A 12,926-nucleotide genomic window follows, 5' to 3' on the forward strand; every position below is an offset into this window, starting at 1 on the left:
TGTATAAAATTTGTCGAAATTATCATTAGATTTCCGACCGACGATCGAAAATATTTATTTATCCTGCGTATTTACGAACCGGTGCGCGTATGTGAAATGTCGAAAATAAGAGGCGATGTGTCTCTCTGTTTGTCAGCGACTTTTTAAGAAATCTTTACTGGCTCTCTCGTCAGTCTTTTCTCTTGCACGCAGGTAGACACATCGCGCGCGCACATTGGAAATATCTAAAGTTCCGTTTCTAAATGCTGAAGTAAATAAATTCTAATTCTATATAAAGTTCCGTTCCGACGAGTATTTCTTGCGAATAGAAGCAAAAACAGAAATTTTCTAGAACAGCCTAAGTGCTTGATTTAAGTGTTTTTAAGTGTTTGATTTAATTCATTAATTAAATTTATCCTATGTATACAGACTGTACAAAAAAAGCTGTATACAACGGTATTTGCTGTTATAAAAAAAGCATCGTGTGTTTCTCTGAACGCAGGTTAACCGAAAACGGGGAGCAAGATGGACGAATACGACAAAAAGTTTGCAGAGATGCAAAAATACCATCCATTCCTGGAAGCGATGATCGAGAGGCTGCAAAACGTTAAGGATAAGGACAATTCGAGGCAAATTCAGTTGCAGAAAATGCAAGGTCTGCACGAGATCTTGTCGAACAGCAAGCGAAAGTATGTTGGATGGAAATTTGTATGAGATCATTTAGATTATATAGCCGAGTGCAGTCCACAGATAAAACAATGTATTAGAAATATAATGTTACGACTATTCGATTATTAACTAAAATATTATTGGTGAAATATAGGTTGAAGATTGAGACGCTACAACGGTGCGAGCATGTTTTGCAGAAACTGTATAATAAAGTAGAAAAGGTAATTAGATTGACAAAAGCACAATTTCGATACACATAGAAATTTCCTATTCTAGTCTGTGTTCGTTGTTTGTTGTATAAGTTAAACTGCCTACAGAGTGTCCTACAAATTTTTAAACAAGCTAAATGTATATTTATGTCTTGCGTTTTTAAAGCAATGAACATTAGGACACTATTCGCACGTATTTTACTCTCGTTGTTTTGTCCGTATTATTATTATTTAAATATATTTTTTGCACATGTCACTGTATGTATATATTGCTCAAAACAATTATAATAAATCGTTCGTATAAACAGTTCTGTGAAAGGATCCAATTTTATTTTTGTCAGAAAAAGACTGAAGTATTTAGCGAAAACTAAGATGCTATTCATAATCCGTTCTTATTTTAAGGCTCTAAGTCTTAAGTAATAATTTAGGCCCGTTCTACAATACGTCATATGTCGGGTCGTAAGCCGTAAGAATTAACCAATTACAATCGAATATTCTTTTTACATGCAACTGTGATTAGTCAATTCTTACGACTTACGGTTTACGACCCGACATACGACGTATTGTAGAATAGGCCTTAGATGTTAATATGCTCCGTGACTGGCTTGTGACAACTTAAAACTTGAAACGGTCTTAAATATAGAAATCGATAATGAATACAAGTATGCTTAATATGTTATAAAAGATATATTCCAAATCTGAAGTATTTATTATGTATTGTGCAGCCGTTAGGCGTGTTTAAAGAATTGATTATTTAATTGTTCTGAGTAGCATTTGTACATTTTCACTTCTGATGAAAGATGCGAAACATAATGCAATAATGTTTATATTAATTCGATGTAATGCTCTGTATTTTTAGATTTTTCATTTTGTAGTGTAAAGTGAGTATTTACGGGATAATGGGATTGTGTAGTATTCTCGTCAATCTATGTAGTTTGTTATGAAGAATCCAGGATTCTGTTTTTGCACATTTGATTTCCATTGTATTTTAAAGCACCGCACGTAAACATGTGTAAATAAACACGCATTTCTTTTTTTTTTTTTGGTTTTACAATAATAGTCGCTTATGTAATCCTTGGTTCTTTACACGTGTAATATTTGTTTTCGTTGCTCTCTTGTACTTTGGACTATGTTTTTAGGCTTCCGTAGTGCATGTTTGACCTTGGTATTTTAATTATTCTAATTCGACATGAGTTTCAGGGAAATGCCTCTGGTTTACAATTGCCATTTAGGCAAAATAATGACGTCACGGCGCAGTCTTCGACGTAAGTATTATATATAAGTACATCGGTATTTTATAGAAATTGTAAAAAACGCGCAAATAATTGCAATATACGTACAATATATGTTAAATTAAAATTAAATGATTTTAGTATCGTTTTCGTTTGCATCTAATTCATAAACACGAATTCTTAAAAACTGTAATGAATGTTAAAATTGTTAGGCGAAAAAATGAGTTCGTGATTTTTAGTTCATTGAAATCAAATCGATGCAGGGAAGCGGAGCGATCCCAATGTGCGGAGAAGGATAAAGAAATCGAGGAGACTCCACGGAGTCCGGATACTGCAAGATCTTCCAGTCCCGATATCCAAATTATACCTATAATAATTCCCACGGAGCGTAGTCCAGAATTGAACAAAAACAGAAGACAAATGCAACATCCCAAAATAATCCAAACTATAACTCTTTCGTCGCCGTCAGAAGACACTTCGGATGAGATCACGTGGGATATGTTAGAAGAGTCGGAAAGGCATAACGCAAGAAACAGAGGAAATCGGCAACCTTCAGCGGCTACCGTTACCAGTCACGATGTAACGACCGCTGCGAGATTAATTAGTGACAGCCTGCCGCAAAGAGTCAGCGACAGCAGAAATTATGCGTTAGACCAGGACGTACCGACTGTTCCGGTGCCTTCTCTCGACGGAATCGGATCCAGACGATTGTCCTCCGTTTTAGAGAAAAATAAGAATCTGAATTTAGACATAGTGACAGCTAGTTGTTCTCGATCGGAGAGAACGGAATCGCCCGTGAACGTTCCTGAGGTGAGACTCAACTCACCTGATCCCGAAATATTGTTTGCAAAACCTACATCCACGAGTCCTTCATCTAGACCGAAGGACAACACGTTGAAGCCACCGCCGAAGCCACCGTCGACACTGTTTCTATTCTCGCCACCGCCTTTATCGCACGAGCCTCCATTGTCCATGGAAGATCTAGCGGAGCTATTGAATGACGCAGGCACTGGCGAGAAGGGCGATAAAGCAGGCGAAAATCCCGCTAAACAGAAGGAGACGGACCAAGGATCGAAGAATTTCTCATCGGAAAGAGAGAGGCTTACCGTTAGAAAAAATTTACGGGAAAATACAGCGGGAGTTTCATCTGTGAAATCAAGCGCCACTTCATCAATCGGGCCGTCTCGTCAATCGAACGATCCCCATCGATCGGCACCGCAAACATCATTTTCCAAAGAACCGCGTTACGCGGATAACTACGAGAGGCATCCTCGTCAACGTGACGCTCATTCTCATGACAGCGCGAAAGATAAAGTAATTACTATTGACGATAGTCCGTCTCCGATATCAGAGAGAAATGTTCCGTTGTATCAGAGACGTCCCAGCGTACCGGTGGAAGGATGGAAAGATACGAATCTGCCTAGAGAAAGCGAATTTATGATAGACAACACCGACTATTACAGTACGCATGTAAATCAGATGCATTGGGGTTCACCCACTGGTGACCATCAATTCAGCAATCAATGGACAACCGCCTCTTATGGCGGAATGGCTAATCCATCTTTGCAACCCACCCAACATCCCTTTCAACGTCCCATGGAGCCGCAATTTAGGCAAAATCAGTTTCCATCGACCATTGGTCCCAGGCCAACGTTGATGAATCCTATGGTGCGACCGCAGGAGAGTCACGTGAGACCGGAAAACGTTCGGGAGAATATACCTCCCTTGATACCTCCTGGATTTCCATCGTCATACGGAAATTTTCAGACGTCTTACGATCCATCCTTTTCCGTGGGCAGATCGACAGAATACCCACACGTAAGACAGCCGGTGTGGGAAAATCCAGTTGCCAATCCTACTTATGAAAATGTGATTCCTTGTGGAATTCAAGTTATGGAGACTTCCACAGGAACTACGCATCCACGATCCAACACACCTTGCCCTTGGGGCACGACGGGGCGTGATAGGAATAGAGGTCAGGGTAGGGACGGGTACTATGAGAGAAATAGAACAGAAGGGAGGCCCAATTTTAATCGTGATGGGCGCCGGCCCGATTGGTCGCGGGATAATCACTCTGATCGGGAGAATCTGAATCGTTTCCCGAATCGAGATCCACGGGTTCGTACAGAACACAACACGACTGGTGCCAGGGATCAGACCAAAGAGACCGGCGCTTCCGTCAGAGATCCGCGTCTTGCCAAAGATAAACACGTGAACACGTCCAACACAACCAAAGATACCGTTCACAACGAGAGGGATCCTAGGAAACGGTCGGTAACGACGAGCACAAAGACGACAAAGGAGAAACCGAGTTCGCAGAAATCGCTTGAAAAGGAGAAGGACAAGCTGCCGAAAGATAGAATGCAATCACCGCTGGAGAGTCTTTACGGCGTGATTGACACGAAGGCCAGTCAGAATTCTGGTCTGCAGAAATTCAAAATTCCTAAAATTAAACGGCCGGAACCGCCGCAGACACATCGCATTACGAACGAAGCGAAGGTAGTTGAAAACGTTTCATTTAAATCGTCGCGTGCAAAGAACAATAAAAGCAAAGAGCAAAAGAAGAGCAGTCAATATTCCAAGAATAAGAGCAAGGACGTTGCGAGTGCTGAAGTGAGCAGCAGTAGCGACAGTAATCGTACAACGGAGACTTCGCCTCAGCAAAATGATGCTGCAAAGGAGAGTAAGATTCCTTCGCCATCTCTCGAAAAGTCTGACAAAAACGAGAAAATCGGCGAAGCAGACTCAGCGAGCAGTTCCAAGTCGAGTCACGTCGCGAAGAAGGGAAAGAAGAACGAATCAGAAGCAGTCGAACCCACGAAGAAATTGATTGAGGCGCTCATCAAGAAATCGTTCGAATCCGGTGAAGGCAAGAAGTTTATGGAGAAGCTTGGACTTGAGAAGCTTGGGGAAGTGCTGAAGGCAAAAAAATTCAAGAAAATCAAGAAAATCAAAAAGATTATCGAGTCTGAATCCGAGAGCAGTTCGGATAAGGATGAAACGGTCGAAGCGAAAAAGACTCAAAAGAAAAAGAGGCTGGGGCGTCCAATAGAGGACGATAGCTCGGACGAATATCTCGCAGAGAGGTTCGATAACTTAAATACTAGTATTGACGTCAACGATGAGACAGAGCCGGTTTCTGCAACTTCCACGGATCCTAAACATTCGGAAGAAAAACTCGAGGCAACAGTATCTAGTAATAATTCGAGCAAAGAGACTAAAAATATTACCGCAAAGGAAAATGAAGGTTCATTAGAAACTCGTGACAAAGAGTGCATTCAAGTAGATAATAATAGTGAAAATAAGAATGAGCAATTAGAGAAAAGCAGTGATAAGAATGATCGGTTAGAAAATGATAATGAAAATACTGATGTTCAGTCAGAAAGAGAGAAGCAAATAGATAGTAGATTAGAAGATAGTGATGAAACGAAGAAACAAACTAAAGATAACCAGGATAAGATCGATCAAAGCAGTCTAGAGAAATCGAAGGAAAATACAGAAAGTAGTATAGAACCTATGAATCAGGATAATGCAAAAAGTAATGCAGAGCATTTGGATCGGGATAATGATCAGACAATGCAATCCGTCGCTTCCGACATTACAGATGGCCAAGTTGATGAAGTTTCAATTGATAAACCTAAGACAAAAACGAAGAGAAGAAATTCTTTGGAGATGTTGCAAGAGGATATCAGAGAAATGTTCATTAGCGAAGGCGTAGTGACGGCGACGGGTCATCGAATGTGCCGGTTGTCGAAGGAAAATCAATCGGAGACAGGCCCGAGCACGTCGTCGACGAACTCTAAAAGGAACGAAACATCGAATACTGCCGGGAAGAAAATTGCGGAATCGAACATCGAAACGAACACCGAGTCGGTAGGGAACAATGTCAAGTTTAGGAAGAATTTAAGATCTCGCAATGTCGAAGAGTCGAGCAAACCAAAAGTCAGGAACAAGAGGAACGCCAAACGGACTCGTACTTTACAATCGAAGAAATCGATTCAAAGTTCCGACAGTGAAGAGGATCAACCGTTGGCTCTACGAAGTGAGAGGTTGCTAAACAACACACTGGACCAAGAAGTGGATCGCAATGACGCACTTCGTAGGTCTAAACGCGTTCTACATAAAGATATTATGAGGGAACCGCGAGTGCTTGTGGAGAAAACGGATATTTCGAAGTTAGATTCGCCCAGGGTAATGTTCGATAGCTCGTCCGACGAGAGTTTTAGCATAGACGTGTCCAAGTTAGCCGATGCGGTTGATATCTCTCTTCGACCGGACAAGCAGTCTGATCAAGATTCGGTGGACACGGTAGTTAGTTCGAGGCGACGGAAAGACACCAAGAACGCCGGTAAACGGAACTCGAAATTGAAAAAGTCGTACTTGCTCACCGACGATAAAAGCGACGACGGGATGTCATTCTCGGATGAGGAGAGCATAGTGTCAGACATTTCCATGTCGAGCAATACGACTGTCGGGAAGAGCAGCGGCGCAGCTAGAACGACTGCTAAGGAGGAACTGTTAAGCAACATTCTAATAGGATTGGTGCCGACGAAGAGTACGTCGGTTGACAAGGGTAACGAGGCGGACTTCGAGGAGGACACGAATGATCCATTGGCTATCGAGCCGAGCGCAAAAAAGTTGGTGAGAAAGAAGAAAAAGAAATCTAACTGGAAGATGGGCGTAGTATATAAGAAGAGAAAGAAGAAAACTGCTTCGAGAGCTTCCAAAATTGCTCAAACACCCGTTGAAGAGACGAATACCGAAACGAATATTTCGATGGATACCGCAGAAGCTGACCAATTGCTCTTGGGAAATAACGATACTGCAACGGCAGAGAAATCTTCTGAAAAGGTTCTTGGGGACACTTATACGGTCGACAATACGAAAGTAGAGTCTGTAGTAAAATGCGAGGAGACTAAATCGTCTGATACGAACTTTGATGAAGCTTTAAAAAGTTTTGAGGAAGATCTTAAAGACTTAAACAATTTTACGTTACCCGAATTTTCAAATCCATCATTACTTAAAGAATCACTTAATGATTCGTTTTCCAGTTTCGACGAAAGTAAACCGTTGATGAAGATGGACGTAGAAGAGGCAGATAGTTCAAGTAACGCTAATTTTACCGCGGCAAATGCCACTATTGCGAACAGATTTTTCAAAGAATCGCCAAAGATTATTTACGATGAACTGATGGCGGAACTTTTCCGTAGGATAGACAATAAGCATCTGATAGAGTACGCGTGGGTCGGCCAGGATAAATATAAATGCTTGTTATGCTTTTTCACGGGCAAGAACATCGTTCACCATTACAAGGTCAATCATTCCGGAAGGGAAGTGCTTATCTCGCGTCTCAAGTCGACGGACGTTGAGACTGCGATCGTGGACATGGAGCGCGACGCGTCCGCGATGGAGCAGACGAGTCAGATGTGCAAGTTCTGCTGCAGATTCTGCTGTTTTGTCACGGAAGGCGCCGTGGACGTGGCACTCGAGGCGTTCTACGAGCACTGTACCACACACACGGGTGAATACAGGTTCCACTGCAACAATTGCTCTTACCAGGCGGTAGCCAAAGCGTCCATGAAGACGCACTACTACAAGATGTGTCGCGGGAATAAACCGTTCAACGAGTCTGCGTCTGAGGACGTCGTGCCAAGAGAGGGTGGTATCTACGGCTACCTATGTCGCAGTTGTAATTATGTACAGCTGAAGCGTCAGAACGTGGAGGCTCACATTGCGTTCTGGCACCGGGAGCAGACGGATATCCAGATCTTGAAGATCAATATGTCGGCGATAACTGCGTCGAAACACGCTGCGAGTAACAACGAGCAGTCACATGAGTCGGCATCCATTAACGCTGTGACGTCTTTTGCCGTAGAAACAAAGCCACAGATTCTTGGTTTTGAAGCTATGGAGCGTAAAGATGTTCCGTTAATGGATGTCGCAAGACCTGCGGAGTCTGAGAGCAATAATGTTAATAATACCAGTGAACGTATTCTGCATGAACCAATAACGGAAGAGGCTATTGAAATCAAGGAGGAGAACACCGAAATACCGAGACTGTCTCAAGGAGAATCAGAGCCACCAGAGGTGAGCGCTGGTAATCTAAGTGCATTCGTTTGCCCACCTGAATTGGAAAATAAGGAGATGGAGATACAGCGGGAGCGGCAGAAGACGATGCAAGAGATCGCCAATAATATCGGTATTTTATTAAAGAACTTTTCTAAACCGGGCTTGTCTATAATAGACAAGCTGCAGGATAAGATGCGCACAGACGCAGTCGTCAGTCCAGCTCCTGAATGTAACGCGTCAGCGGACATTCCGGAAGAGAGACAAAACTCCTCATTGCCTTTTGTAAATTCATCCGCAGAACCTCTAAATATCGAAGACGAATTAATCATCAAAGAGGATCCCCTAAGTCAGCCGAACAGTCAAGAGGATCTCCTTTCTTATACGGAGGAACAATTGGCTGCCGACAAGTCGGATGAGATGAATGGGAATGACAAGGTAGACATGAAGATCCGGGACCCTCTCGTGGTCATGGACCCAAGCAAAGACATCGAGAGCGATGGCGAGAACAGCGACAACGAGCGCTCGGCACCAGTTTTCGAATCGGACTCCAGCAGCGAGCACTCGGATTCTGAGCAGACTGATGTCAATATGATTCTGAAGGAGACCTCGAACATGAACGCGTCCTCGTCGCGGGATCCAATGCTGACGACGATACAGAGACTGGCCGCGCAACTTCAGAATGTCAAACCGTTGGAGCCGGCGCTCGAGCCGACGATCGATATTAAGACGGAGGTTAAGACTGAGCCTGGGGTGAAAGTTAAGACTGAACCCATGTCGTCGATACCGAAACCACCAGACGTTGTGCCGATCGCCAATGTCAAGCATTTACTCTCGAAACAACAAAATTCGGAGAAGAAAATATTATCACCGACGTCGAGCAGTAACGCCAGTTCGCCCAAGAATTTTATCAGATTCAGACGACTGAGTGGCGACATGCTGTCTATGCCGACGCAGGAAGAATCGGAAGATAACCAGGAAGATCCGCAAAAATTTAATACAGGTTGGTGATCTGAAATGGTTGCGAATTTTTGCGATAACGTTTCAAGCAGTCGAATACGTTAAACGCAAGAGTTTCTAATTAACGTTTTTAGAGATATGTGTATATCTATATTAATGAATAAAATTGATAGATGGAGCCCAATCGGATAGCGCGATAGACGCGAAAACGGATACAGAGGAAGAATGTTCGTTTTTGAAAATTGAAAATGTGGTTAGCCTCGCACCAGTATCCAAGCACAGTGATAGCTTTATTATTGTATGTGAATATATTACAGTTATTTTTGTTTTTATTGCCGATATTTAACTTGGTCTATTATCTCGTTTTTTGTTATTTACAGCTAAATGACAGGACAGCGTTGAAGATTTCTCCTACGAAATGCAAAGAGATACCTATTATGAGAAAATCCAATCCACCTTTAATATTAAAGAAGAATGCGCTAAGTATATATCAATAATTTGTTACTCTCAACGAAATCCACCGACACACATTTAACTTCAATTTTTTTTTTTTATTGCAGTAGCTCCGAAGATCCCGATGACCTCTTCGACAAGCCCATCGACAAGCCCATCGACAAGCGCATCGACAAGCGCATCGACAAATGCATCGACAAGCGTGTCGCTTTTGAATTCAATTTACAGATCAAGGAAAATCAAGATGATGCATACGCCTGTAGCGGTCAATCTTAAAGATGTATCGCTTAATCACTTTACGAAAAAGTTGAAATCTGTGGAGGATTATGCGACGATGCTGACGGAGCCAAAGCTAATTCACTTCTACAAGTGCATGGATCGTAATTGCTCTTTCACGACCGATTCCATCTTTGATTTTTCTCAGCACTATCTTCTGCACGAGGCCAACAAGACGGACAGCTGTGATTACGATAAGTGCGCCTATTGCTACGTATCTCTGAAAAACTGGTACAAGATGAAAACTCACTTGTGGGCGAAACACAGCCATTGCCGGTATCAGTGCGGTTACTGCTTTTATCGAGCCATTATACCGTACTATGTGCAACAACATCAGGTAACGATTTTTAATTACCGCAACTGTGTTTATTAAGAGAAGCAATAATATGTGACTGATCGATTAAATTTTTCATTAGATTATGTGTCATCCCGGCAGCATGTTTTACTATTTATTAGGCAAGGAGCAAAACTCGGTCCAGAAAAATGAAAACGTTCTTCGTCAGAATTTCATAAGGCCTTTTATATGCAAATACCCTGGTGCGTAATTGTAATATTTCTGATCGTATCATAATGTTATTATAATGTGCAAATATAATATATTAATATTGTATATTACTTTCAGATTGCGACAAAGTCTATTTTATACGTGAAACATTTATAACGCACTTAAAGGGAAAACATCCTTCTTGTACATACAAATGTCATCTATGTAATGCATTACATACGACGATAGAACAGCTTGTATTTGTACGTATTCTAGATCTATTTATATACACTATCAGAACAACTATAAATAATTATAAATAATGCTCATTTTATTTCAATATTTACAGCATTATAACAAGCATGGATACAGCAAATTCCAGTGCCTATATTGTTTACATGGTTCCGAGACCCAAAATGAAATGCATCAGCATTTGAGCGCCTATCATTGGAATCGATTTCCTCAGTTTATAGAACGTACGCTTCTTCAAAAGGTATGTTACATTAATAATTTGCTTTTGAAACAGACTGTACATGACATAGTTATCGAAAGTACTTTAATTTTGAAATAAGTTCTTGTTCATTATTCGAGGTTTATTATTATTTTATTCATAATGTGTTTCTAATTATATTTATTTACATCCAATTTTTTATTTATCAATTAAATTTAAACAATTATCAAAGTTTTATTTGTCAATTAAAAATTCAATTTAAATTCCATTGTCAAAGTTTTGAATAGTATTGTAGTTGTTATGATAACTATTTTAATAGGTAATTTAATATATATACATATACATACAATCGCATATAATTTCAGCCATCACCTAAAATGGACATTCTAAATCAACTCATTTTGCGAACTATCGACGATACATTAAATGATACGGTAAAAGAAGAAAACATTGGTTCAAACGCTGACGATTCCGAAAAGAATAAAACTACGAAAGACGCAGCAAGCGATCAAATTTCTGCAACTTCGTCAAATACTGAAATTGCTTTGAATCAAGCTGGGTCTAGTATACCAAGCAATACAACGGAAGATAATTTCGTCGGTGATGATCTGAAGGACAAAGAAGTTAACGTCAACGTTTCCAATATCTCAACAGAACAATCTGCAGATGCGTCTCCCGCTAATGAAAAAATGAGTAACAGTGCTAAAGAACCTCTGCAAAATGAGCCGTCTCTGCAATCGGAGATGGGAGAATTAAGCAACTACGCAACCACAACTCAGGTTCTTCACGAATCGGAATTAGAGTTGTTGTCGTCCATGAACGACTCCGACGTGGTCGATCCGCTGGAACTCTCTGCAAGTGAAAAATTCAATTGCAGCGACGAATTCGTGAATACCAATCTTCTCGATAACGCGGAACTTTTAAAGAATTTCACACCCAATTCCGGCAATTTGTTTTCTAAATCCGCGGATAAAACTGAAGATAGTGACATCGAGATTTTGGAGAGCGGAGAGAAAGCCGCGCGGAGAAAGATTGAAGATAACGCAAAGAAAAAGTTAGAGCCGGTGTTTCTCGAAGCAAAGGCTGAGAGTAACGAGCAGGCACCTAGCGATACCAGTGAAACGAAATGCGCGTCCCAAGAAGCGCCAGCACATATTGCTAATGCGACTGCTCAGCCGGACAAACCTTTGACTTTGGATGACATCAAAGACACCGGCCTCGTCGGACACGATTTGTATAAATGCGGCTATTTGCAGTGCAGTTTTACGGCGTCAACCTCATCCGCCTTGAAAATGCATCTCAAGGAGTGCAATCTCGGAGAGGTTAATAAAGACTTATGTTGTCCGCATTGTAAAAAAACGAAAGCTTTCATCAAAATTTGCTTGCTCTTGGAACATATTAAGACTCACGGATTGAAGCGTTTCGGATGCTCGCTGTGTAAGTTGAGATATTCGGTTTCATATCAAGCTACGGCTCACATGAAGTCGAAACACAAATTCAACAACACGAAGTTAGTGCCTGCCGACCCAACAAACCCATCGGTCGAAGGTCTCTTCGTCGTACATGGAGTTGTGAGTGTCTCTCGTTAATTTAAATATTTAAATAAAATTAAAAAAATTACAAGTATTTTAGCTTTTTTAACGAAAATAAGATATGTAATTTTTGCATATGTGATTTATACAGCCTTACGGATCTGCCGAACGAAGAACCAGGAAGCGCAAAGGCGGTAGGTCTGCAGCGGAACAGGAAAGTGAAAAAACTGCGGATAACGGAAAATTATCGTTCAGTCCCGACGAGATAGAGCGATTACCACGTCAGGCGATTTACAATCGGGAGGTCCGGTGTGCCGTATGTCCTTACACAACTAAAGTACGGACAAACATTATCCGGCATTTGCAACTACACGCGAAAGACGAGACCGTGCCCGAGATCGGTCCGGTCAATCCTGTCCCCTGTTTAGACAAAAAGGAGAAGATGTTCGATAAGATGGTGAATTTAGCGAGCAGCTCGCACCAAAACGGCCGTATGGGCCAAAAACCGAAAGAACCTGTTAAGGAAAGCGAGGAGGATGATAGTATACCAAAGTTTGTACCGGAACACAAAAGGTACGCAACATATTATTTTTGAGCAACAGATAAAAGATGAGA

General features: G+C 41.4%; 1 protein-coding gene across 14 annotated transcripts in view; it reads left to right on the forward strand.

The window, feature by feature from the left end:
- LOC105462666 overlaps nt 1–12,926 on the forward strand; it is a 28,640-nt gene that overhangs the window by 9,565 nt on the left and 6,149 nt on the right. For 11 of the 14 annotated variants that reach the window (XM_011709432.1, XM_011709442.1, XM_011709439.1 and 8 more), the window contains exons 2-13: nt 482–668; nt 803–869; nt 2,052–2,122; nt 2,353–9,158; nt 9,289–9,413; nt 9,496–9,598; nt 9,676–10,181; nt 10,261–10,381; nt 10,467–10,591; nt 10,678–10,821; nt 11,145–12,350; nt 12,463–12,884. In XM_011709432.1, coding sequence (XP_011707734.1) covers nt 505–668; nt 803–869; nt 2,052–2,122; nt 2,353–9,158; nt 9,289–9,413; nt 9,496–9,598; nt 9,676–10,181; nt 10,261–10,381; nt 10,467–10,591; nt 10,678–10,821; nt 11,145–12,350; nt 12,463–12,884 — 9,860 coding nt within the window. In that variant the 5' untranslated portion in view covers nt 482–504. Of the gene's footprint in view, nt 1–2; nt 251–481; nt 669–802; nt 870–2,051; nt 2,123–2,352; nt 9,159–9,288; nt 9,414–9,495; nt 9,599–9,675; nt 10,182–10,260; nt 10,382–10,466; nt 10,592–10,677; nt 10,822–11,144; nt 12,351–12,462; nt 12,885–12,926 lie in introns of those variants that run through there. The other 3 variants (XM_011709437.1, XM_011709443.1, XM_011709445.1) reach the window with 3 other exon arrangements.

The sequence above is a fragment of the Wasmannia auropunctata genome, unplaced genomic scaffold (genome assembly GCF_000956235.1).
Source record: "Wasmannia auropunctata unplaced genomic scaffold, wasmannia.A_1.0 LD336095.1, whole genome shotgun sequence".
Taxonomy (NCBI): Eukaryota; Metazoa; Arthropoda; class Insecta; order Hymenoptera; family Formicidae; genus Wasmannia; species Wasmannia auropunctata.